The 23,573-nt window shown below is 54.0% G+C and overlaps 2 protein-coding genes across 6 annotated transcripts in view; both read right to left on the reverse strand.

Annotated features, from left to right (window-relative positions):
• EXOC3L4 (exocyst complex component 3 like 4) overlaps positions 1 to 12,949 on the reverse strand; it is a 44,959-nt gene extending 32,010 nt beyond the window's left edge. For 2 of the 4 annotated variants that reach the window (XM_020913447.2, XM_070477768.1), the window contains exon 1: positions 12,796 to 12,949. The gene's annotated coding sequence lies outside the window, so the exon portion shown is untranslated. Of the gene's footprint in view, positions 1 to 12,180; positions 12,274 to 12,795 lie in introns of all 4 variants that reach the window. The other 2 variants (XM_070477770.1, XM_070477769.1) reach the window with 2 other exon arrangements.
• Positions 12,950 to 18,663: 5,714 nt separating this feature from the next.
• LBHD2 (LBH domain containing 2) lies at positions 18,664 to 23,383 on the reverse strand. Of its 2 annotated transcripts, none has more exons than XM_070477516.1 (4): positions 23,308 to 23,383; positions 21,784 to 21,873; positions 20,053 to 20,209; positions 18,664 to 19,005 (listed from the first exon to the last, which is right to left on the reverse strand). In XM_070477516.1, the coding sequence occupies exons 2-4, from the start codon at positions 21,853 to 21,855 to the stop codon at positions 18,917 to 18,919; spliced, it is 318 nt and encodes a 105-aa protein (XP_070333617.1). In that variant the 5' UTR covers positions 21,856 to 21,873; positions 23,308 to 23,383; the 3' UTR covers positions 18,664 to 18,916. The 2 variants fall into 2 exon arrangements, with proteins under 2 accessions (XP_070333617.1, XP_070333616.1); XM_070477515.1 differs by lacking the exon at positions 23,308 to 23,383 and adding an exon at positions 21,978 to 22,133.
• Between the last annotated feature and the right edge of the window lie 190 nt (positions 23,384 to 23,573).

A 23,573-nucleotide genomic window follows, 5' to 3' on the forward strand; every position in this document is an offset into this window, starting at 1 on the left:
TGTAGAGGCTAATTCTGCTTCTACTAAAAATAACCCCTCACTGTTAGACTTGTGCTATCCTAATGTCTTAAAACATGACAACAGTCTACTCCTAAATTGGGGAATTAAAAATGGGTAAACAATAGCTGAAAATCAAAGAGTCAGGGCTATGGGAAATCCAAGGTGGCCACTTGGCTTTTCCCAGCTCCCTGACAAACCTCATTTTTATTTGATGGGTTAAAGCCTTCCCTGGCTACGGGGTTAATGTATCCATAATAAAAAAATCACTAAATATTAAGATTGTAAATTGTTAAACTAAGTTTCTAGTTTTGTTAATTAAGGTTTAGTGTTTACTTAAGACTCACTTCTGAGATAGTTCCTTGTTATGTTATATTGCTAACAGATTTAATTAAATTATTAAAAAAGACACCCTAAGTTTGTTTCTAAAGCTTATCTCAGTAATCTATCTTTGGATGAAGATCAGATGCCTCATGACTTGCAACCAAGACATCCTGCATGGGCAACTAAACAAGCCTCCATACCCACATGGGGGCCAATGAAGTCGCTTTGTCATCAAGCACAGGAAATAGCTTCTCTACAGGGATCTTCAGCCTCTCCTGAAAGGGTTTTTATCGCTGTGCTTGCTTTACTTTCTTGCCAGATGCTGGCCCAGGTCACCGGGAAAGCATGACCGTGCTGATGGAGCTGCATGAGGAGGTCCTCCAGGACATGGTCCCCCTAAGAAGCACCTGCTGCGACACCAGCCCGCCAATGCCCAGACGGGCCTGATAAAAGAAAACACGTTCCGCACCATGCCGCAGCCCCGGCTCTTCACGATGGACCTCAACGTGGTGGAGCACAAGATCGCAGCCTTAAGTGTGCTTGCGGCCTGCAATTATCTTCCTCAGTCCAGAAAAAAGATCATTGCTGTGCTCTTCAAAGCCCTAAATTCAACCAACAGCGAGCTCCAGGAGGCCGGAAAAGCCTGCATGAAAAAGTTTCTAAAAGGCGCTACCATAAAAGTAGACCAGATCCACACTCCCATGCGCCCGCTGTTGATGATGCTGGGAGACTATCGGAGCCTGATGCTCAACATCGTCAGTCGCCTGACCTCTCAATATAATATTTGTTCCTTTGTGGTGCTGCGACACCCAACTTAGCTTATGGTGCCCGTCTCAGTGAGTACCTATTGGTATGACATTTATGGTATAGCCGTTCTGCAACAACTGCAAGATTTAATGCGATCCCGACGGTTTTTAGGACTGCTTATCTTAGGGATTTCAACTAATAACAGCACATACCTCTGTCACTGTGGCAGCAATATCATTGACTCAACAGGTACATACTGCTCAGTATGTCAGTGATATGTCAAAAGATGTTTCTTTAGCTCTAGCTATGCAAGAGATTATAGATAAAAACTTAAAATTAAAAGTAGACACCCTAAAAAAAGCAGTCATGCATATTGGAACTAAATTACAGGCCTTAAAAGTAAAGTTAACAATATACTGTCAGGCCGACTACCGGTGGATTTGTGTAACACCCTTAAAGGTTAATGAGACTGATTAAAATTGGGAAAAAATTAAAAATCATATTTCAGGGGTATGGAATAGCTCTAGCATAAATTTAGATTTAGACAGACTGCATGGACAGATTAGAACAATGGAGCATTCTCGATTGCATGTTCCTGCTGCTGGAGCTGCCAGTGATTTCTCCAGCTGTATCTCCGCCAAAAGTATTTTGTCCACTGTTCTCAGTTACATCGCTGTAATAGCGCTGATTCTTCTTATTATTGTCGTCCTCCCTTGTATCATCAGAGCTCTTTGGCAGAGCACTCAGAAGCTTGCAACTGAAATTCATCTGGCTGTTTTAAAAAATAAAAACGGGGGAGATGCCAGGAGCCATTATGGGAGAGCCCACCCGTGACGAGGTCAGGAGGAGAAGACCTGACACGCACGGCCGTTCAGGACACAAGGGACCCTCCGGGTTGGCCCCGGCCTCTCCCCCGCCCTGCAGCCTCCCCCCTTTTCAGCCGTTGTTCTGTTCGCCCTGCTGCAGACTCTTGTGTCGCCTGCCGAGAGCTCTCCTGCTCCTCTTTCACTGAATGAGGACCAACTTAAAACCCTAACTAATAAATCTCCGGGACGCTGGTACCCTCTGAAGGGGCCGGGGATGAAAGAAATGCTTCAGTTCAAACCCTTTTGCTGGCATTCTGGCTTGTTTGATAAATGTGTGCTCCCATTGCAAAAAATGCTCATGATTGTTCTGAACATCCTAAGCACAGTACGCTAACAAGAGAAACATTAAGCATAGGTCCCTCCGCAGGGTGAGAAAGGCTCCACAAATAAAATAGCCACAAATGTGCCTAATAGAAAATACTTTAGATAGAGATTAGCTGGTGACTTCTTGCAGGTAGTTAACTTTTAGACGACAAGCCTGTTTTGTGCTATATCTGCTGTTTTTGCAATCCTTCACATTTCTGTTCCAAAAAAATATGATCCTATCTGGTTCCCATAGAGATGACACCTATCGAAAAGAAAATAGACTAACCACAAGAGAAACAGGGTCAGCTACTGAGGCTGCTTAAGTCACACCTGGAGCAAGCCACAAAACGTTAACTTGCCTGAAGGCCAAATGATAAAAAGACTCTTGTAAGTGAGAAGTATGTGGATGACATCCTGTTTCTGTTGAAGGTCAAATTGCTGTAATGTTTGAGCTGATCCTTGTGTAAGCGATATGCACTTCCCCCTAAAAAGTGTTGTAGAGGGTATAAAGGCGGAGTGCAAAAATAAACTTCAGACTTAGCCCCGAGCTTTGTCTCACTGTGTCTTTTCTCGCCGACACCGTTCATCTTGAGGCTTCCCCTGGATCCTGCTGGGGCTGGACCCCGGCAACTTTCCACTGGTATCTTAAATAAGGCTGTTTAAAACTTTCTGAAGGGAGACTGAAGGCAAATCACCTTTTATCCGTGAGGCTTAGAGGAATAGTAAAAAAGCAGTCTTGTGAATCAATTACAATTATATTGTACCCCTCAGGGACAGCCACTGGAGAAGCGAGTTTGGGTTGTAATGTTCCCCTATCTTCCATAGTAGCATTCATGGCCCTCAAATCTTGTAGTAGCCTCCACTTTCCCAATTTTTTCTTTATCACGAAAATGGGAGTGTTCCAAGGGCTATTGGAGGGCTCTATATGTCCTAATTGCAACTGCTCAAAAACCAAAGTCCTAGCTGCCTTGAGTTTTTCAGTAGTAAGGGGCCATTGTTCTATCTACACTGGATGTTGGGACTGCCATGTGATAGGGTCGGCAGCGTGAACAATGGCCCCCATTATAAATTTGGATACCTGAGACCAAGACGTTGCTGCCGAGGCACAGGGTTAAGGAAGCATTCCCATCTGAGACAAAACATCTCTTCCCCATAGAGTAAATGGAAGCAACGGGACCACATATGGCCGGAAATTTCCATGGGTGTTGTCCAATTGCCATTTTAGCGCTGTTGCACTCCTCACTATAGAGGGAACTTTTCCCAAGCCTATTACATCATTTTCAGTTGTACGTGTAGGCCATGAACTGGGCCAGTCTTTTCCAGCAATACAAGGAATGTCTGCCCCTGTATCTAATAACCCCAAGATGGGTTTGCCACTGACAAAAATATTTTCCATGGGTCTTTTTTGAGTAATTTCTGTCACCCAAAAGGCCACATCACTAGAGCAAAAACCCTTGACTTGTCTCTCACTCTGAGTAGCGACATTACCCACAGTGGTAGCGTATGGTAAAAGTAAAAGCTGAGCAAGTCTCTGCCCCTGGTAGATCAGCGTTGTCTTACTTGGAGGAGAAATCATTATGTGAATTTCCCCAGTATAATCAGAATCTATGACCCCAGGGACAACGGTAGGGCCTTGCATTGCTATGGAACTTCTGCCAAGTATAATTCCCAGTAACCCTGCTGGCAACGGGCCTTTAATTCCAGTAGGAATCTTTACAGTGGGACTATCAGGAGTTAATATTGTTGAGGTGGTGGAACTGAGGTCCAATCCTGCACTGCCTGGGGATGCTCTGATGAGCTCTGTGATGGGATGAAGGGTATGAATGGGTTTAAGGTACTCACCCCAATCGTTGCTGGGGCCTGGGGCTGGCCCCTCAACACTTTTCCCGGCTGTTGACCAGAAATCAAAAGTGTCCCATTTTTGTGAAATTTAGACTTACATTCTTTAGCCCAATGAAGCCTCTTCTGACAACAAGGGCAAGGGGTTTTCGGAAAGTTAGAAGGGCCAGGAGGGTTAGTATTTATAGGAGAGGATTGAGAGTTTGCGGAAGGGGGATTAACTGGTTTGTGGGGACAGCTCCGGCTAAAATGCCCACCTGTCCACATGAAAAGCATCCTCTGACTGCAGCACCATTTCGCCGTAAACCACTTGGGCCTCCCTTTTGAGGGGTATCTTCACTAGCGAAGAGGGGTTGTACTGCTTGTTGGAAAGAGTTACCCTTTATTGCTGCCGCTATAGCAACACCCCACATCATTGCCAGGCCAACATCTGCGCAGTGTTTGATATAGTCTCCTATGTTTCCGGGTTTTTTTATAGGACGAAGAACAGCTTGGCAGGTCAAGTTAGCATTTTCAAAAGCCAATTGTTTTGTTAATATTTCAGTGGCTTCTACACTAGGTAGTACTCTATGGATCCCCTCAATTAGTCTGGAAACAAAGTCTTCATAGGGCTCCTCTGGTTTTTGTTTAATATTGGACAGAGATGACATTGTTTCCTTTCCCTGTGGGAGGGAGCGCCAGGCCCCAAGAGCACAAGCAGTTACCTGTTCCAGAGTCCTTTTATCTAAATTCATTTGGTCTCTAGCAGACTCATAATCATCAGTACCTGATAACATTTCCTGCATTATATGCTTAGGACCATGTCTGCGGTTAGCATTAGCCTGTTTCTTGGCCAAATCTTCATATTTCATCCTCCATAACAGGCATTGACCTCCAGACAGACAGGCCTTAGCTACTGTCCTCCAGTCGTAAGGAGTCATCCATTTGGCCACCAAAGCATCAAGTAGTGTAAAAGTATAGAGGGCAGTGGCTCCATATGTAGCACAGGCCTGTTTGAGTTCTTTTATTAACTTCATTGGGAAGGGCTCCCAGGATGAGTTGTCTTCCCCCCATTCATCAAATAATACAGGGAAGCAGGCTTCAAGGTGGGGGTCAAATCCGTCTTCAGGGCTGGATAGCACCCTTCTCCTTAAGGGGCCCATGAGGGGCCCCTTTCCCCCATAAGGGGGAGGAGGGAGAGGCAACTGGGAGCGCCTAAGCACCCTTTTATGTGACTCAGGAGATTTATCTATCAAGGGTTTTGGATTGAAACTTACAGAGGACTTAGCTGAAAGGGGCTCTTTTAAGTCTTTTGGAGCATCTCTGGCTAAGAAGGACTGTTCGTCCTCAGAGTGGTATCGGGCTGCTGCTTTTTCTAATGCATCCTCGTCCTGGGGAGACAATGAATTTTCCTGTTCATCTTCAGTTTCAGGATTATCATCAGTACTCATTGTGGCTAACATGCCCCTCAACTGCCTATAACTAGGGTTAGTTTCTTCGTCTTCTTTAACTTCCTTGATTTTTTTAGACTCGTGTGGGATCTAAAGCATCTCTAATCATATTCCACAATGAAAAGGTGTCAGTCCCCACTTTCTAAGGGCCATTCAGGGTATAATAAGCTTTTAGTTGTTTTCCTACCTTTTTCCATGTTTCTAGGTTTATAGTGCCCTCTTCTGGGAACCATGGAGAAACGTGAAAAAGGACTGAACACTGGTCTTTTTAATTTTAATTCCTCTGCGGTTAAGGAGTTGCATTATGACTGCAATAAAAAGCTGCCTTTCTTTTGACTCACTGTTACCCATTTTTGTTAGCAATTAGAAGAAGAAAAAGGAGAGGCTCTTAATCTTAGAAAAGAAGGAATCTGAAACCTACCCACCTCTTTACCCTACTTTTTTAGCAGGGGGGCCTGTAGCGTCCTCGTGGGGTAACCTACCCACCCTCCTTACCCTACCTGTCTTATGCAGGGGGGCCTGCAGCGCCCTAGTGGGGTCCTAGCCATCCCGAAAACTGGACAATGAAAGACTTACCTTCGGGTCCCTGTTCAGGCGCCACTTGCCAGGGTCCAGCCCCAGCAGGATCCAGGGAACCCTCAGGATGAACAGTGTCGGCGAGAAAAGACACAGTGAGACAAAGCTCGGGGGCTAAGTCTGAAGTTTATTTTTGCACTGCCCCTTTGTACACTCTACAGCATCTGTTTTGGGGGAAGTGCATATTGCTTACACAAAGTTCAGCTCAAATATTACAGCAACTTGACCTTCAACAGAAACAGGATGTCATCCACATACTTCTCACTTACAAGAGTCTTTTTATCATTTGGCCTTCAGGCCTGTTAACATTTTATGGCTTGTACCTGGGGTGACTTAAGCAACTTCAGTAGCTGACCCTGTTTTTCTTGTGGTTAATCTATTTTCTTTTCGATAGGCATCATCTCTATGGGAACCAGATAGGATCACATTTTTATGGAACAGAAATGTGAAGGATTGCAAAAACAGCAGATACAGCACAAAACAGGCTCTTAGTCTAATAGGTAACAACCTGCAAGAAGTCACCAGCTAATCTCTGTCTAAAGTATTTTCTATTAAACACATTTGTGGCTATTTTATTTGTGGAGCCTTTCTCACCCTGCGGAGGGACCTATGCTTAATGGTTTCTTTTGTTAGCGTACTGTGCTTAGGATGTTTAGAACAATCATGAGCGTTTTTTGCAATGGGAGCACACATTTATCAAACAAGCCAGAATGCCAGCAAAAGGGTTTGAATTGCATTTCTTTCATCCCCGGCCCCTTCAGAGGGTACCAGCATCCAGGAGATTTATTAGTTAGGGTTTTAAGTTGGTCATCACTCAGTGAAAGAGGAGCAGGAGAGCTCTCGGCAGGCGACACAAGAGTCTGCAGCAGGGCGAACAGAACAACGGCTGAAAAGGGGGGAGGCTGCAGGGCGAGGGAGAGGCCGGGGCCAACCCAAGGGTCCCTTGTGTCCTGAACGGCCTTGCGTGTCAGGTCTTCTCCTCCTGACCTCGTCACGGGTGGGCTCTCCCATAATGGCTCCCGGCACTCTGCCCATTTGGTATCAAAACGGGTTCAATAAACAATGGAAATCTGGGAAATTAATCTTACAGGGAAAGGGATATGCTTGTATTTCCCCAGATGGATCCAACGAACTCACATGGCTTCCTCTTCGGGAAACTTGACCCAAAAGGGCCCACAGCATTCAAAATGGAAACGAAACAAGAAAAACCCCAGGAGGAGGAAATTCCAATACGGGTCATGTTGGCTCTAAAGATCTCCAGGAAGCACCACCCTTGGCGACATCAACCTTGAGTCCTGAAAACCTTATCGCTATGCTCACTCCGTTTGCCTGCGCTACCACCCTCCCCCCCACCCTGCTCGAGCCAGATTAACTAATCAGACTTACTGGGTTTACTTACCCAACCCCCCTTTATTGCAGGTCGTAGAATGGACGGAGAAAGGACCGATTGTATCAACCAGTGACTTCTCCCACATGCCCCCTCCCTGGAACTTGAAGGAGCCCTAACACCCTGGGGAGGAGGGAAATCCAATTAGCATTTCTTTAGGCTGCGAAGTCCTTCCATTGTGCCTGGGCCCAGGGGAATTATGCATAAACATCAGCCGACAAACTTGGGCTTTCGTCCTGCCTCCAAAAGAAGACCTTTGGACACTGCTTGGGTTATTTACTGCCCTCTCTTTTCGAGGGCTTCCCTGGTGGCTCAGAGGTTAAGGCATCTGCCTGGAATGCAGGAGACCCGCAAAGAGTCGGACACGACTGAACGACTTCACTTTCACTTTCTTTGTGAACCATGTTTACACTACTGAAACTTTAGGGAAAGAGTTAGGGATAGAACAAAGAACAATATGTAAAGGTTTACTTATGAAAACTTTAAATATACTCCTGTTCGTTGGGACAAATGTCAAGCCAATTCAGGAAAACATACTTGTGGTTAGCCACACCATTGTCGATTGGGGACCCCATGGTAGGTGATTGTCTAACTGCTCGGATGGTATTAACAGCACCGTGCGTGATTCTGCTACTCACGCGGCTGGAAGGTCACTAACACTAGGATGGAACATTACCATGACAAAGGACTTCTTAGCTGGCTTGATGGTGGAATGGCATCCCCTTGTCCTCGGATCATCCTCCATAAACAAACTGGGCCTGAACAATGGGACATATGGAAACTTGCTGCGAGCAGTGAAGAACTTGGAACTTGGACTGGACATTTCACAGGAACCAGTCATAGTAGTCATAGTAATTATTTCTTTCACTATATCAATCATATTTCATACAAGCTTGTATTCCCCTTCCTTTTGTTTTAGCTATAGGAAACTTACAATTCAATAAGATGTTCTGTAACTTGCATAAATTGCAAATTGTATACCTGTCTTAAGAAATGAATCCCTTTTGATTATTTGATCTCAACGTAATTTGTGGTTACCAGTAAATCTCCAACGGCCCTGGGAAGAAGGTCCCATGGCCGGGCTTGCTTCCCGGTTACTTACTAAATTACTCTGACGATCTAAATGATTCATTGGATGGCTGATTTTTGGCATTTTGGGATTAATAGCTATTTGCACCACTGCTGCCGCTGCTGGCGTTGCTTTACAAACCTCAATTCAAACACATGATTTTATCCAAAATTGGGCTAAAGATGCTCATACTATGTGGGCCACTCAGGCTCAGATAGATGAGGATATTCAAGATGAAATACAGGAACTAAAAACAGCCATCAAATGGGTTGGAGATCAATTAACAGATGTACAAAACCAAGTGATATTAAAATGTGATTGGAATTCTACTCAATTCTGTGTTACTTCTGTTCAATCATAGTGCCTAAAGTTGGGAGCAAATCAAATTTCATTTACAAAATATTCATGATAATGCCTCTCTGAATGTACAATTATTGCAAAAAGAACTCTTTGAAACCTTCTCTAAAAGTCTGCCCTCATCCACCAATCTGGAAATTTTAGCTGAACAACTAGCTGATGAATTATCTGGGCTAGACCCACGAGGATGGTTTCAAAGCATCACCCACAGCTTCGGGTCTGGAACTGTAACTCTGGCGATTGTCTTGGCAATTATATTTGTTGTTTACTGTTGCCTTTCTGCAAAAATTGTTAAAACTAAACAAACTCAAAAAGTCAGGAACTTTTTTGCAAATATAATAAAATAGGGGAAATTGTCAGGGAATGTTTAACAGTAGGATTCCTGTGTGCTGTTTCCTATCTCTCTTGAGCCCTCTGTTCCTTGTCAGTCCCTATCAGGGGCCAGAGGAGCTGGCAAGCTGCTCCCAGCACTGAGGTCATCGAGATGGGATGCTTGCATAGGATTTCCTTCATTAGCTTTTCCATTTGGTGAAAGGGATTGCTTTTGGCCTTAGAGCCTCTGTTGCTCCTTGTTTCCTTGGTAACTTGTAAAGTCAGGTCTTTTGATCTTTATCTGAAGAAGCTACCTTGTAATACGGTATATATACTCTTACAGAATTCAATAAAGCACCCTTGCTCCATCAGAGACTTGGGTCCCTGTGTCCTTCTTTCTCTCTATTTCTGGCTGATTCCCTGGAGCCCTAAGGCCGGCTGTGTAACCCAGGGCATATTAGCCTCTTTCCTTCTTTCACTTTCTTATCGTCGACTCTGAACCACCAGGTTCCTGTCCATTAAAGGACCTCAACAGTGGGGGAGTGAGCCTTCAGTGTGAGGGTCACCCCTGCCTGTGCTGGCCCTCTCAGGCATCATGCTGGTGTCTTCTGGACTGCAGACTCCCTGCTGACTCAGCAGTGGCCCCTGCCCCGGGCCTGCCTCCCCACCCATGGGGCCTCTCCCTGGCTCTCTTTCTCTCTGTTCTGTTGCCCTGAGTGTTCAGAGGCCCTGGCCCCTTCACCTTGGCCTCAGCTGAGCTTCAGGAGCTAGGAGACTCAGGTCTAGTCTCCGCCCTGAGGCCCATGTTCTCCAGGTCAGGCCAATGAGCGAGCCCACTGCAGGGCCAGTAGCAGCGATGGGAACACCACCCAGAAGCCATGCTTATCGGAAGCTCCCATCTGAGGCCACCCTATCTGTGACCAAGTCTGGGCTCCCCTCACCACTAGGTATCTCCACCTTAACTTCTACCCGCTTTTCCTAGGCCTGCTCTCCTGTAGCGGCCCCTGCCACGTATCCCATCACAGTCCCAATCTTTCCACCTCCCCAGTGCCTGGGCCATCATTCCATCCTTCAAAGTGCCAAAGTAGCCACCTGTGGCAGAGGATGCGTCTTCCTCATGCCTCCCACCTGTGATCCCCCATCACCTGGGCACAGGTCCCAACTGTACTTCTTCCTAGACCCCCTGCTTCCATCTCCTTAGAGGGGTCGGGGGTCTTGCCAAAATATAAACCTCCCTTAAAATCCTTCTCTGCCAGGTAAGATTCTTCTGAAATAAGGAAGAAGACAAGCATGTGTGCTCTCAGAATATTTAATATTTGCCTAGAAGAACTAGTTAAGTCAATAAGGCAAGGAAAATGAATAAGAGGTATAAATATTGGGAAGGATCTGATAAAAATGTCATTATTTGGAGGTGATATGATTACCTTCTTAGAAATAGCTTTCTTAAACTCCAGAAAAGCCTATTTTTAAAAAGTTCTTAACTGGACATGGAACAATGGACTGGTTCAAAATTGGGAAAGGAGTACGTTAAGGCTGTATATTGTCACCCTGCTTATTTAATCTCTAAGCAGAGTCCATCGTATGAAATGCTGGGCTGGATGAAGCACAACTGGAATCAAGATTGTTGGGAGAAATATCAATAAACTCAGCTACGCAGATGACACCACCCTTATGGCAGAAAGTGAAGAGGAACTAAAGAGTCTTAATGAAGGTGAAAGAGAGTGAAAAAACTGTCTTAAAATTCAGCATTCAAAAAACTAAGATCATGCCACCCAGTCCCATCACTTCATGGCAAATAGATGGGGAAACAATGGAAACAGCGACAGACTATTCTCCTGGGCTTCAAAATCACTGAAGATGGTGACTGTAGCCATGTAATTAAAAAATGCTTGGTCCTTGGAAGAAAAGCTATGACAAACCTAGACAGCATATTAGAAAGCAGAGACATTACTTTGCTGACAAATGTCTGTATACTCAAAGCTATGAGTTTTCCAGTAGTCACGTATGGATGTGAGAGTTGGACCACAAAAAAGGGTGAGTGCTGAAGAATCGATGGTTTTGAACTGTGGTGTTGGAGAAGACTCTTGAGTCCCTTGGACTGTAAGGAGATCAAAACCAGTCAACCCCAAAGGAAATCAATCCTGAATAATTATTGGAAGGATTGATGCTGAAGTTGAAGCTCCAGTACTTTGGCCATCTGATGCAAAGAGCCGACTCATTCGAAAAGACCCTGGTGCTGGGAAAGATTGAGGGCAGGAGGAGAAGGGGATGACAGAAGATGAGATAGTTGGATGGCATCACCGACTCAATGGACATGAGTTTGAGCAAACTCTGGGAGATGGTGAAGGACAGGGAGGCCTGGAGTGCTGCAGTCCATGGGGTCGCAAAGAGTCGGACACGACTTAGCAACGGAACAACAAAAAGGCATTTAAAAGGCTTCCCTTCTTGAGGCTTTCCTGGTAGCTCAGTGGGAAAGAATTCACTTGCCAATGCAAGAGATATGGGTTCAATCCCTGATCCGGCAAGATCCCACATGCGGTGGGGCAACTAAGCCCTGTACCCCAACTATCGAGCCTGTGTTCCAGAGTCCCAAACTGCAAGTACTGAAGCCCACATGCCTAGAACCTGTGCTCCACAACAAAAGAAACCACTGAAATGAGAGAGGCCTGCCCTCCACAACTAGAGTGTAGCCCCCACTGGCCAGAACTAGAGAAAAGCCTGTGCAACAGTGACGACCCAGCATAGCCAAAAATAAATAAATACAAATTTTAAAAAGGCTTCCCTTAACACAGCAACAAAATATAACCCTTGTCCCCACCCCAGGCTGCCATCACCCTCAGAAGCACAGACTCCTCCTTAGCTCGGCATTCAAGGCCATACCTGGCCCCTCCCGTTTCTTCTCCCACTCTCTCTCTCACTCACTCGCTCACCCACTCTGATCACGCGGATACACTCACGTGTCCTCCACACCTTTGTACAGACTGTTCTCTCTGCCACCAGTGACCTCAGCCTCACCTTCTCCAGAGGCCAACTCCTTCACGGCTCAGCACAAGATGGCTCCTCCTGCAAGAAGCCTTCCCTGACCACCTGCGCCCCAGACCACAGTCAAGACCTCCTGCTCCGCGCCTGGTTCCTGACCTATGCATACCTTCTCCCATGACTGAGGGGCAGTTCCAGGCTCTGGGGCATCTTCCCCTTGACCAGGAGCCCCCCAGGGCAGGGAGTGGGTCAGACCCAGCGTCCATCCACCGCAGTTGCCCAAGGAAAACAGATAAGCGATTTCATGTAGGAGCATCAGCCCATGGGTGTGCAGCCACTTCTGTGACTGTGCTGTCCCCTGGGGCGTGTGTGCCTCAGAGGGCCTGTGAGTGGCTCTGTCCGTGAGTCTGCACCTGTCTGCTTTCTCCCTGTGTGCGTGTGTGTGTGTTCACTGTGACTTGAGCTGGCATTCTGGTCTGGGCTCTAAGCTGAAGCCATTGGCCCGGAAAGCCACTGGCAGAACCGGAATTGTCCTCAAGCCCTCGGATCCCCGTCTACCGCCCACAACACCCCAGAGGCCCTCCTCCTCTACCTGCGTGGACATACCTGCTGGGTGAGTAGACGCTGGACCCCAGGCAGAGCAGACAGAGCAGGGCCACCAGGAGAAGCCGGCGGGGCCGGGTCCTCAGAGTGGGACCTGGGCGATGGGGCCTCTGGAGCAGCCAGAGGGATTGACCCACGGCTGGGGCTTTCCAGCGGCGGTCACGCAGGCCGGCCTCCGCCCCACCCCCAGCCCCACCCTCCACCATGAGCCCCACTTTCACTTTCAGCCGTCCTCCCCCCGCCCCCTGCCCTGCTCAGAGGCAATCATGCCAACCTTTGACTCCTGCAGCCGTGCGGAGCCCAGCCCAGGCTCAGGTCAGAGTCAGGGGCCCTGGTGGCTGTCTGCTTAAAAAATATTCACAGCCTGAAAGTTGAGAGGTGCATTCCATTCGGTGGGAAGCTTTAGGACTTCAAGCTTGGGAGGCAGCACCTCAAGTACCCTGAGAGAACTGCTCCAAGGAGGAGAGCGGGGGACTGGTTACATTGAAGTTTTGCAACGAAAGGTAGTAGTCTGAACACCAAAAGACTATTGTTAATTAAAGAAAACCAGATAGCCCAAGTCACGGACTTCGGCACTTTTCTGTGGTGGGAAGACGCAAGGGTTTGTCACTGAAATCTTTCCTTTCGTTGCACCTCAGCGGTCAGGTCCTCTGCACCTTCACATCCCAAGCTTTCTTTCCTCAGGACCACCTGTTGGGGGTGGCTGTCATCTGATGGTTGCTGGGCAGCAGGTATTTTTCTCCTTCCTGCTTCCCCTTAGCGCTCACAGGTTCACACTGGAGGACTGCAACTGCTGACGACTGTGACACCCTTGTTTACCGATACGGCAGGAGATGTTCCATTTCTCCTTCCCAGGTGGCTCAGTGGTAAAGTCGCCAATGCAGGCAACACGGGTTCGACTCCTGGGTCAGAAAGATCCCCTGGAGAAGGAAATGGCAACCTGCTCCAGTGTTCTTGCCTGGGAAATCCCATGGACAGAGGAGCCTGGCAGGCTATGGTCCCTGGAGTTGCAAAAGGGTTGGACACAACTTAGCGACTTTCTCAGGGTGAAGGAGAGGATGGGGGTCGCACTCTGGGGCCTGTAGGGAGCTCACACTGCTGGGGACGGCTGGGACAGCCTGGAGGAGTCTTTTGGGCTAGAAAAGAAAACAACAGTCTCAAAGGCCCTTACTGAGTCATCTAACTTCGGAGGAAACAAAACAGAACTTTAGGTCCCACCCTGATGCTCCAGGCTGGTTGCATCTGTCTGGGACTTATCACCCCCTGTCCGAAAACCTTCCACCCCTTCCACCCGCCCAGAAGACTCATCACCCCCTGCCCAACTACAAATGCCATCTCAGCTAAAGAATACCCAAAACACCCCGCCTCATTAACGTTTCCCTTATGGCTTCCACAAACCCCCCTATAGATTTGGAGCCTCCCTGACCCCTCTCAGTGCTCAGCCTGGTTGTTAGGCCAACTGTTGCCCCTCCTTGCCTGAATAAAGGTAACCTACTTCTGTTGAGGTCATCTTTCCTTTTCTGCCTCGGCCCGAACTATACCTTACACAGCCTGTCCCTCCTGTGGTCAGGTTGAGGCCCGAAGGAGCAGGCGCCAACCAGCTGGAAGTGGGCACCCAGCCCACGGCGCCCAAGCCCAGAAGGACCCTTTCCTCCAGGGTGGAATCGTCAGCACCAGTCCTGTGCCCTGCCAAGCTCATCTTGAGAGCCCTGGTGCCCTGCCTGCGCTAAGAGCCCTGAAGGCAGACGTGGGGGAGCAGAGAGTGGGGAGGGATGCAGCGACACCACAAGGAACATTGTAAGCCACTCATCAGGACCTGGGAGAAGGAGGGGGCCCCAGAGGATAGACAGGATCGCACTCAGGGGCGAGGAGGGATGGCAGGGGTCAGCCCGCGAGGGAAGGCACGGAGGTGGGCCTGAGCCTGATCGGCCACGAGCAGATGGCCCACTTCCCCACGGTGGCTCCAGTTAAAGACATTTAGTGGGAAGGGTCACTGAGACTTCCCAGAAGAGGCAGGCCCCACACCTTCCTGGGGGGATTCCGCTGCTGGCGTCCTAAGGAAAAAAAACTTAGGGAAAATCCAGGGAGGACAGATCCAGGCCTGTTCACTCTGGCTGGAGCCACAGGGCCGCGGGGCAGAGCAGCGGAGCTGCTCCAGACAGCATCCTGGAGAGAGCAGACACAAGCCTGTGGGCCATCCCAAGGCTGCCAACGCAGACATTCATTTTCTCCAAGTTCTGAGGGCTGCAAGGTCCCAGAACAAGGTGCTGGCAGGGCTGGTTTCTCCCAAGGCCTCTCTCCTGGGCTGTGGACAGCCGTCCTCTCCCTGTGTCTTCACACAGTCACCCCTCTGCGGGTCTGTGTCCTGACCGCCCCTTCTCATAAGGCCATGTTGGACTAGGACCCACTAAAATGGGCTTGTTTTAACTCGTGGTTGTTCCATCGCTAGGTCATGTCCAACTCTCTGTGACCCCATGGCTCTTTAAAGACTTATCTCCAAATACAACCACACTCTGAGGTCCTGGGAGTTCAGACTTCAACAGAAGGAAGTTTTGAGGACAAAATCCAGCCCACAGCAGACTGGAAGGCGCCCGAGATGCTGCAGCACCTTGCTGTCATCTGCAGACAGATCACGCTGTGCCTGAGATGCCAGCACCTCCACCAGGAAGCCCTCTAGTTTCCTCTTGAGTCATTAGATCCTAGAGCCCTGGGTTCCCCTCTGTGAGGTGAGGCCATCAGAGTTCCAGCTCAAGCCTGTGAGGCACCGGCTACTTGGGTGAGCGGTCCCCCAGCTCAGGCTGGCCTGCCTGCTGGCTTCCTGTCCCATGTGTCTCTCCAATGGTCAGAGGAGAACAGATCAGAGGGCCAAGCACAACTCTTGACAGAAGGAGGGGTCCTCAAAGAGACCACCCAGGACTCTTTGGTGGGAGCCCTGGGACTCTGTGGGGTAGCCGGTCCCCACCCATGCTGCACGGGGTCACCAACTCAGAAAGGCACAGGAACCCGCTACATGGCAGGCGAGTCCAGGTCTCTGCCTCTGAGCTGCCCCTCCTGTTCTACAGCTCAGCGAGGCTCATCTGGGTGCTGGGACCTCCCGTTGTGGGTTACTTCCACTTTAGGGCCCAGGATGGGGGGGGGGTTCTCCCAGAGCTCTTTCCGGCTCCCAGCTGCACCCCACCCCTGCCCAAACCTGTGTCCACTTTTCAGCATGAGGCTGGGATGTTTCTTTTGTCCTATTTCTAGGTTGTTTTCCCCAACTTTCTCAGTAAAATCCCTTCAGAAAAGGCCCAGCCTTGTCTCAGAGGAGCCTTGGGCACAGGGCTGGTCTGGCCTGGGTCAGGAGAAGGCTGGGCCGAGGGGGCAGGTGGAAAGGGGCACACGGCTGGGGACCCGACAATGGGAACAAGTCCTGCTGCCTCATGCTGGACCGCGCTGCCTTCAGAGAGGCAATCCTGAGTCAGCCTCAGGTTCTTCTTGTTGTTGTCCTGTTGCTAAGTCCTGTCTGACTCTTTTGAGACCGACCCCATGGACTGTAGCCCGCCAGACTCCTCTGTCCAAGGGGATTCTCCAGGCAAGAATACTGGAGTCAGTTGCCATGCCTTATTCCAGGGGATCTTCCCAACCCAGGGACGAACCCAGGTCTCCCGCATGGCAGGTGGATTCTTTACCAACTGGGCCACCAGGGAAGCCCAAGAATACTGGAGCAGCTGGCCTATCCGTTCTCCAGGGGATCTTCCCGGCCCAGGACTCGAACTGGGGTCTCCTGCTTTGCAGGCAGATTCCCCAGCTGAGCTACCAGGGGAGCACCCAGCCTCAGGTTATTTCTCCATAAAATGGGGTTGCTGTTGGGATTCAGGAGGTTCACCTCGGCAGAGCACCTGGCGCTCAGAGCAGGAAGGAGAGGGACAAGGACCACACCACCAGAGGCCTGCCCGCGTCTTCGAGGCTCCTGGGTAGCCAGACTATCGCACGCTGAATATAGGGGCCCAAAGTGCCCTAATTCCACCTTCACTGCTGTGGGGCCCAGGACAGAGCTCGGCCTGGGAACAGGACACCGAGGCTCTGGTCTCTACCCCTCACCGGCTGTGGGCCTGCCCGAGGGACAGAGTCTGTCTCTGAGCCTGGATCTCTCGAACCGGATGCTGCGGTGCCTAGGTATCCCTGGCCCGGCCTGCTGGTGGGCGGGGCCGTGGCGGCGGGGCGGGGCCGCCGTTGGGCGGGGGCTGTGGCCGAGGGGCGGGCTTCCGGTGGGCGGTGCATACGTCTGGCACCGCCCCCTGCACCTACCACGCCGTCTCGCGGGTCAGTCACTGTGCGCGTGGACTCAGCCCGTTCTACTCGTTACGCGGCAGCCCCAGAGGGTGAGGCTGCTCTGCCCGGTACCCACCGGGCTTCCTCCCTGGGCCCGAGTCCCCCGTTCCCATACTCCCGGGGCACGACAGGGTCCCGGGACCCCCCCAGTTGAGGCGGCGCCTCTTCCCCAGATCTCCCCTGGTCGATGGTGAGCTCGAGGGTGGCGTTGCGGGCACGCGGGCGCTTAGGTCCCAGGCGCACCGGGAGTTCCGCCTCAGCCCGGCTCTTTGTCAGCCGCGGGACCTCGAGAAAGTCGCAGTGACACCCTGCCCGGGTGGGGCGAGGATGAACTCTCAGCACCATCCCCCGCCACACACACATTCCACACCCGGAACCCCCCCGCCTGGGAATGACTCCCGGCTTGCTCGAGCCCTGGACCCAAATCCGCCGTGTCCACAAATCCTGGCAAGGCTTTCTGTGAAATGTCTGCCCCCTGCCCCCTTGTGGAGGCGACAGGAAGGGCCAGAGGAGGACGGGAGAGACCTTGAAGGACAGCCCAGCCCCCCCAACCCCCCACCCCAAGAGGAGCCAGCCTAGGCCTGTACACTGGCCACAGGTTTAAAATCAAAGCGGGCTGCCTGGCAAACTTCTGCACCTCTGCCTCCCAGCTCTCCTGCGTTTGGGGGGTGGGCTATTTTTAGAAGGCAGGCGGGTTGGAGAAAGTGCCTTATTCATCCTGGAGGTTAGCAAGGCCTCCGGGAGAGAACAGAGGGGCCTGTGTCTCCCTCGCCTCCTCCATGCTGACCCCGACCTGGCACCACCCACTGGGCCTGTGGATTTACTGAGCTAACATTTACTCAGGACTCCCCCTGCCAGACCCTGAGCTTCCTCAGGCCTGGGTCAGGCTGGCCAAGGGCAGAGGGCCAGGTTGGGGTGATGGGAGGGAGGGTGGCACACCTGGACAGTGAACCCAGGCACTGATCAGGTTTCTGTGCCCCAGGTCCACCCTGACCAGTCAGCAGAGCCAAGAAGCCATGTCCCTGGACCCCTCAGAGGGACAGGACCCTCACGAGGCTCAGGAAGGGGGGCTACCCAGTCTCCCACATGGACTGTCTGGCTGACTGGGTGGCTTCCCAACTTCAGGGGTCCTGTGCTAGCTGAGGCCAGCACTAGCCTCGGACACCTCACTTCACACCTCAGTTTCCTCATCTGTACAATGGGACTATGCAAGGATTTAAAGTTTCAAGCTGGGACAGTGCATCCCACCCATGTACCATTCCTGTGTCCTACTGCACCCAGAGTGGGTAAGGGGTGGCAGGAGGAGTCCTGCCCTCAGGGGCCAGCCAGGACTGGAGGACGCTGGTCTCAGCCTCAGCTGAAGTGGAGCAGAGGGTCTCGGCAGGGCACCGTAGGAGCAGACATGACAGCCGCACCAAGCACTCCCACATCCAGCGTGGAACACCCGGCCATCACTCTCGTCTGCTCAGCCTGGGCTCTGAGCAGAGACCCTCGCCTGGAAGGCCACTGGCAGGACCCAAACTGTCCTCAGCCCCTGGAATCCCCACCCAGTGTGCCCACTGACCACCAGGAAGAGCCTTTATTTGTGCTTCCCACCAGAGAGGCAGGAGGGTGTGATCCAAACCCTGGGCCACGGCCTGGAGGGAGGTGCGGTGCTGGTGGACCTGTGAGGCAGGAGGAGTGGTGATCGGCTGTGCCCACTGGGTGCCCGGGCAGGCCAGGCCTCTCGAAGCATCAGCCCAGCCACTCCGGGGCAGAGGCCCCCTCTCGGCTGTCAGAGCCGGGGGACGGCAGGATCCGGCCGGTCCTTGTCCTACCGCCGGGCGCAGGGGGCCTGGGCACGCTCGTCATCGGCGTCAGCTGGAGCCTCCCCCGCTGCTCCCAGCGGACGCGGTGAGGGGGCTGAGGAAACATGCAGGCCTCCATGTCGGTGAGGCATGCATTTCTGACAGGTTTGCCGGGAGAGGTGTGAGGGTCGGCAGGCCACGAGCTCCCCACCGGTGAGGGGGGCAGGAGGGTCACTGGGTGCATGGTTCCTGGTGTGGGGGGAGGGTAAGGCCAGGCTCCGGGAGCAGGAGAACCTTGGCCCTCGGCACGGCCACTCGTTCGGGGGTGGCCGACTGGGCGGAGACCCGGGGTCCTCCCCAGAGCCCAGGTCTCAGTGGGTACCCAAGGGGCGGGCCCCAGGCAGACCTGCCGGAGGTTGAGGGGACTTTGGGAGAGGAGCTGGTTAAGGTGCAGACAAGCTCCTCTGGGCCCAAGCTCGGGGAGCGGCGGAACACAAGGGCTGCAGGGCTGGGCTGGGGGCCGACGTCGGAGGAGAGGAGGGCAGGCAGGGAGGAGCAACCCCATCTGAGGCTGAATCCCCCGGGACTGACCCCTCGGGGGCTCAGGGGACAAAGCTGCCCAGGGCACGGCTCACCCCTCAGGCACCCTCCCCGGGGGCCCGGCCAGCTGCTTCTGCTACGCGGCAGACTGGCTCCTGGCTGACCCCTCTCCTGCCCACACGTCCTCCTCCCAGAAACTTCCCTGGCCCTGGCAGCCCCTCGGCCTTTAACCAGGGCACCCACACCAGGACAGAAGCCTGCCACCAGCTTCTGCAACACCCCCCTGCCTTGTACCCACACCCTTACCCCTTCCAGGCCCTAGTGGGCAATGCACACTTGTCCCAAAGGTGATGAATTGTAAGAGCGAGGGGAGAGGGGCCGGGACCGGGTGTTGAGAGGTGAGAGCAAGGGTGCACCTGTGTGCCAGGCCTGGGGCCACACCTGGATGAGGGAAACGCGTGTGCAGATGGTGGGGAGGGTGGCAGGGAAGGCCAGGCCAGGCGGTGCCCAGGCGGCAGAAGCTAATGGGGCTGGCGGATTGGTGGGGTGCGGGCTGGCTGGAGGGGTGGAGGACCGGGAGTCTGACTTCTCTCGGGACCCCTACGGGCTGCCCCTCACTCACCAGCAGCAGCCTGGCTCCGGGCAGACCCCCTCTGGGTGCCCTCGGGGGGCCAACGCAGCTCCCCGCTCTCCACTGCACCCAGCTCGCTGGGCTCCACCACGATCGAGGGGAGCCGCTGGCCCAGCCGAGGGCCCTTCTCCCGGGCACCCACCATGGCCTGCAAGGGGGGTGGGCAGGGGGTCAAAGCAACGGCAGGCCTGAGCTCCCCACAGCCTGCCTCACCTGTCCTGCATTGTCCACGGGGAGAATGGGGGTCCCTAACCTGTCCAGTCTCCAGGGCCAGGTGAGCTCCTGCACATGCATGCACATCCCCCAGAGCGTCGTGGCTCTCCCCCTCCCACCCCTGGAGCTGGGGCACTCAGCGCCCGGGCCACACAGAACCCACCTGGGCTCAGCCCTCAGCCCTCAGGCCCATTTCACAGAAGGGCCTGTGGCGGGAACGGCCAAGGTCACACAGTGAGCAAGCTCAGGGCTTTGTGCCTCCCCGGCAGGCAGCCTCCCGCATCAGGCCCGGCTCCTTCCTGGGGTCTCTCTTAGGGCCCTTGGCCTCCTCCCAGCTCGGGGAAGCTGGGAAGCTGTTCCCATGGCAACCTGGGCAACTTCTCTGGGCTCATTGTTCAGTGCCCACAAGGGCATGCGGGGGCTGCCTCCCCAAGCCCTCCTGGAGCCCTCGGCATCTCCGCCTCCCATTCAAGGCCTTCCAAGGTAGAGGCCCCGAGGCGCCCCGAGCCGTGCACAGACCTGCAGCCCTGACTCTCCTGTGCCAACCCATCTCCTCCAGTTGGTTGGGCTGGTCCCCGTCCGGGAGCTCCCACCCCAACCTCTTACCCAGGAGGCTGGCTGCTTGCGCACTCTGCCTTCCCCAAAGGCGTGTCAAGGTGGGGAAGAGCAGGCACACGGCTGGCAGGACTTTGCTAAATGGCCCTCACACCTCCCCGCCCCCCTCAGCGGAACCATCTGAACACGTGTTTCAGTGCACTGTCTGATCAGCCTTTGAACCAAGTACCGCAGAGATCCTGAAGTGTGTCACTAGGCTGGGACTTCTGTGGGGTCAGAGGGACAAGACCGGCGATCCCACCATGGCCCAGGGACTGTATCTCCTGGACCCCCCTGCTGGCCTTGCCCATCCAGGGGCTGTTTCCCGCCCCCACCCCAGAACCCCTCTCCACCCTGACCCCGCCAGTCTCCTTCGTGCCCTCCTCCCGGAAGCCCTGTGGGCCCCACCCGGGGCCACTCCTCTGCCCAGATGCTGCGGGAAGATCTGGGCCAGTGGAGTTTGGTGTCCACCCTCTCCACCAGACTCCCCAGCAGGAGGGCAACCCCAGGCCCCAGACCAGGCCTCGTGCAGTTCTGGGCTGGGCCCCCTCAGTGGCCCACTGGCCCCAAGGAGAAGAGCCCAACTCCAGACTCAGAGCAGCAGGCCTGGGCCTCGTGGGCAACAATCCCTTGTCAGCTCCATCAACGCTTCCTGGAGAAGCTGAGCTGAGAGCAGGGGACCCTGGCCTGGCCTCACCCAGCAGAGCACAGACCAAGCTGGGCGCAGGCCCTGGGCTCCCCAGGCCTGGTTGGGGTCTCCCCGAGTCTGGAGAGCTGGGCCTTCAACGACTGTGCGCGTCAGACTCCTGCAGAGGGGCAAGCGCCTCCCCCACCCAGATGGGTAAACTGAGGCACGTGCTGTCACAGGCCAGGGCTTGAGAGCAGCAGACCGCAGAGCCCCCAGCGCATACATACCTCTGCTGCGGGGCCTCCAGCCTCCTTGTCTGGGCCCAGCTCGGGCGCAGCGGCGGGCTGTGGGCCACTCATGCTGCGGCCGCCGTCCAGCTGCACAAAGACAAGGAGCAGAAGCAGGGTGCGTGTTAGGGCCCGGATGTGGCGCTCCGTCCACTCCCGGAAGCCCCAGACACCCTCCCCCAGTCCGCACCCACCCTACTCCAGGCCCACAGAAACCGCCCAGGCTGGGTCTCCACCTCTCGGCTCCCCGGCCAAGCCACCATCAGGGGGGCGCTGGACAGGCCCCACGTCGGGAGCCCTAGGCTGCAACAGGAGGGTCCACTCCTCCCAGAGAACAGATGCCCCCCGCACACACCCGAGGCCCCGCCCTCAACCCCCACAGCTGAAGGGAGGCTGACCTCCTGCCTGTGGCCACTTCCCCTCAGGCCAGGCCCTGGCACCAGGGAGCCCGGCCAGAGACCACACAGCGAGGGCGCCGGGAAGAGGGGCCCTGCCAGGACTGCTGGGCACCAGACTCCGACGCTCCACCTGCGCCAGGCTGGGCTGGGTCTGGTGGGCAGGCAGCCAACTTTGGTGGCACCGGTTGGGAGGCAGCCTCCGGGGCACTGGGCAGATTGGAGGGCACTGACCAGCCACTGCAAGGGTCCCGATGCCCTGCTGGTCGTGGGGGAGGGGTGCTGTGCATCCAGCAAGAGGTGGAGGGTAGCTATTCCAAGAAATGAGCTCCTTTGACCAAAACCCAGCTTGGGTCAGCTCGGGTCCCACTGGGACCCAGGGAGGCTGGGCAGTGGGAGGTGGGCCACGGGCAGCACGGGGCCTCCCGGGCAGTGGGCAGCCAACATACCCACCCGAGCCTCCACCCAGTCCCAGAGCACTTGAGAGCCCTCCCCCAGGCCCAAGACTCCGGGTCACCCCTTCCTGGGATTCTACCCCAGGATCCCAGAAGCTCAACTGGAGCCCGAGGCAGCCAGGGCCGAGCCCAGGAAAGTGGACTTAGAGATCCAGACAGATGCGAGAAAGACCAGAGGGAGACGCAGAAAGAAACGCAGGGGCCACAGACAGGACGCAGGGATGACAGAACTGGAGGGCGAGATTCAGAGAGACTACAGAAAGAGGTGAGAGATGATGGAGACGCAGGAGGAGAGGGGGCGGCTGATGGAGGAAGACGGTGGAGCCAAGGGGGCTGCGGGCAGCGGGCAGACACCGGGGGCTGCCTCCCTGCAGCCTGGCACCAGGGGCCCCTGCCAGTGGGGCATCCCCGCAGCGAAGGCTCAGCCACCCACACCTGCAGCGGCGGCCAGGTGTGGCGGGCCAGCCCGCAGAGACGCTTCTCGAGCCCAAAGCCCGGCGTCCGGCAGCCCAGGGCTGGCTGTGGTCCCCACACCGTCCCCTTCTCCAGGAAGCGCCGACTCAAACCCACCCCTCGCCCCTTCCTGCTCGCCCAGACGCCGCGCGGGCTCACCGCGGGGCGCGGGCAGGACGAGGGTGGGGAGGGGGCGCGCCCCGAGTCTCTCTCACACTCACCGCCAGCGGATGCTCGAGAGGGGCCAGCACTGTCTGCTCCGCCGCTCGCAGTCTGCCCGCCCTGGCTCGCTCCCCGCCTTCCTCCCACGTGCTCTCCGCCCACAGGCGCTCCCTCGTCCGGCCCCTCGTCCACACTCACGCTCCTAGGTAACATCCCGGCCTCATCTCCCCGCTTGCCAAAACCGCAGCCCCCCAGAACCTGATCCTAGCCACTCGAGGCACACAGCTTCAAGTTTGAGGTTCAGGAATACAGGGGGCAGAATTCA

Source organism: Odocoileus virginianus, chromosome 16 (assembly GCF_023699985.2).
Source record: "Odocoileus virginianus isolate 20LAN1187 ecotype Illinois chromosome 16, Ovbor_1.2, whole genome shotgun sequence".
NCBI lineage: Eukaryota > Metazoa > Chordata > Mammalia > Artiodactyla > Cervidae > Odocoileus > Odocoileus virginianus.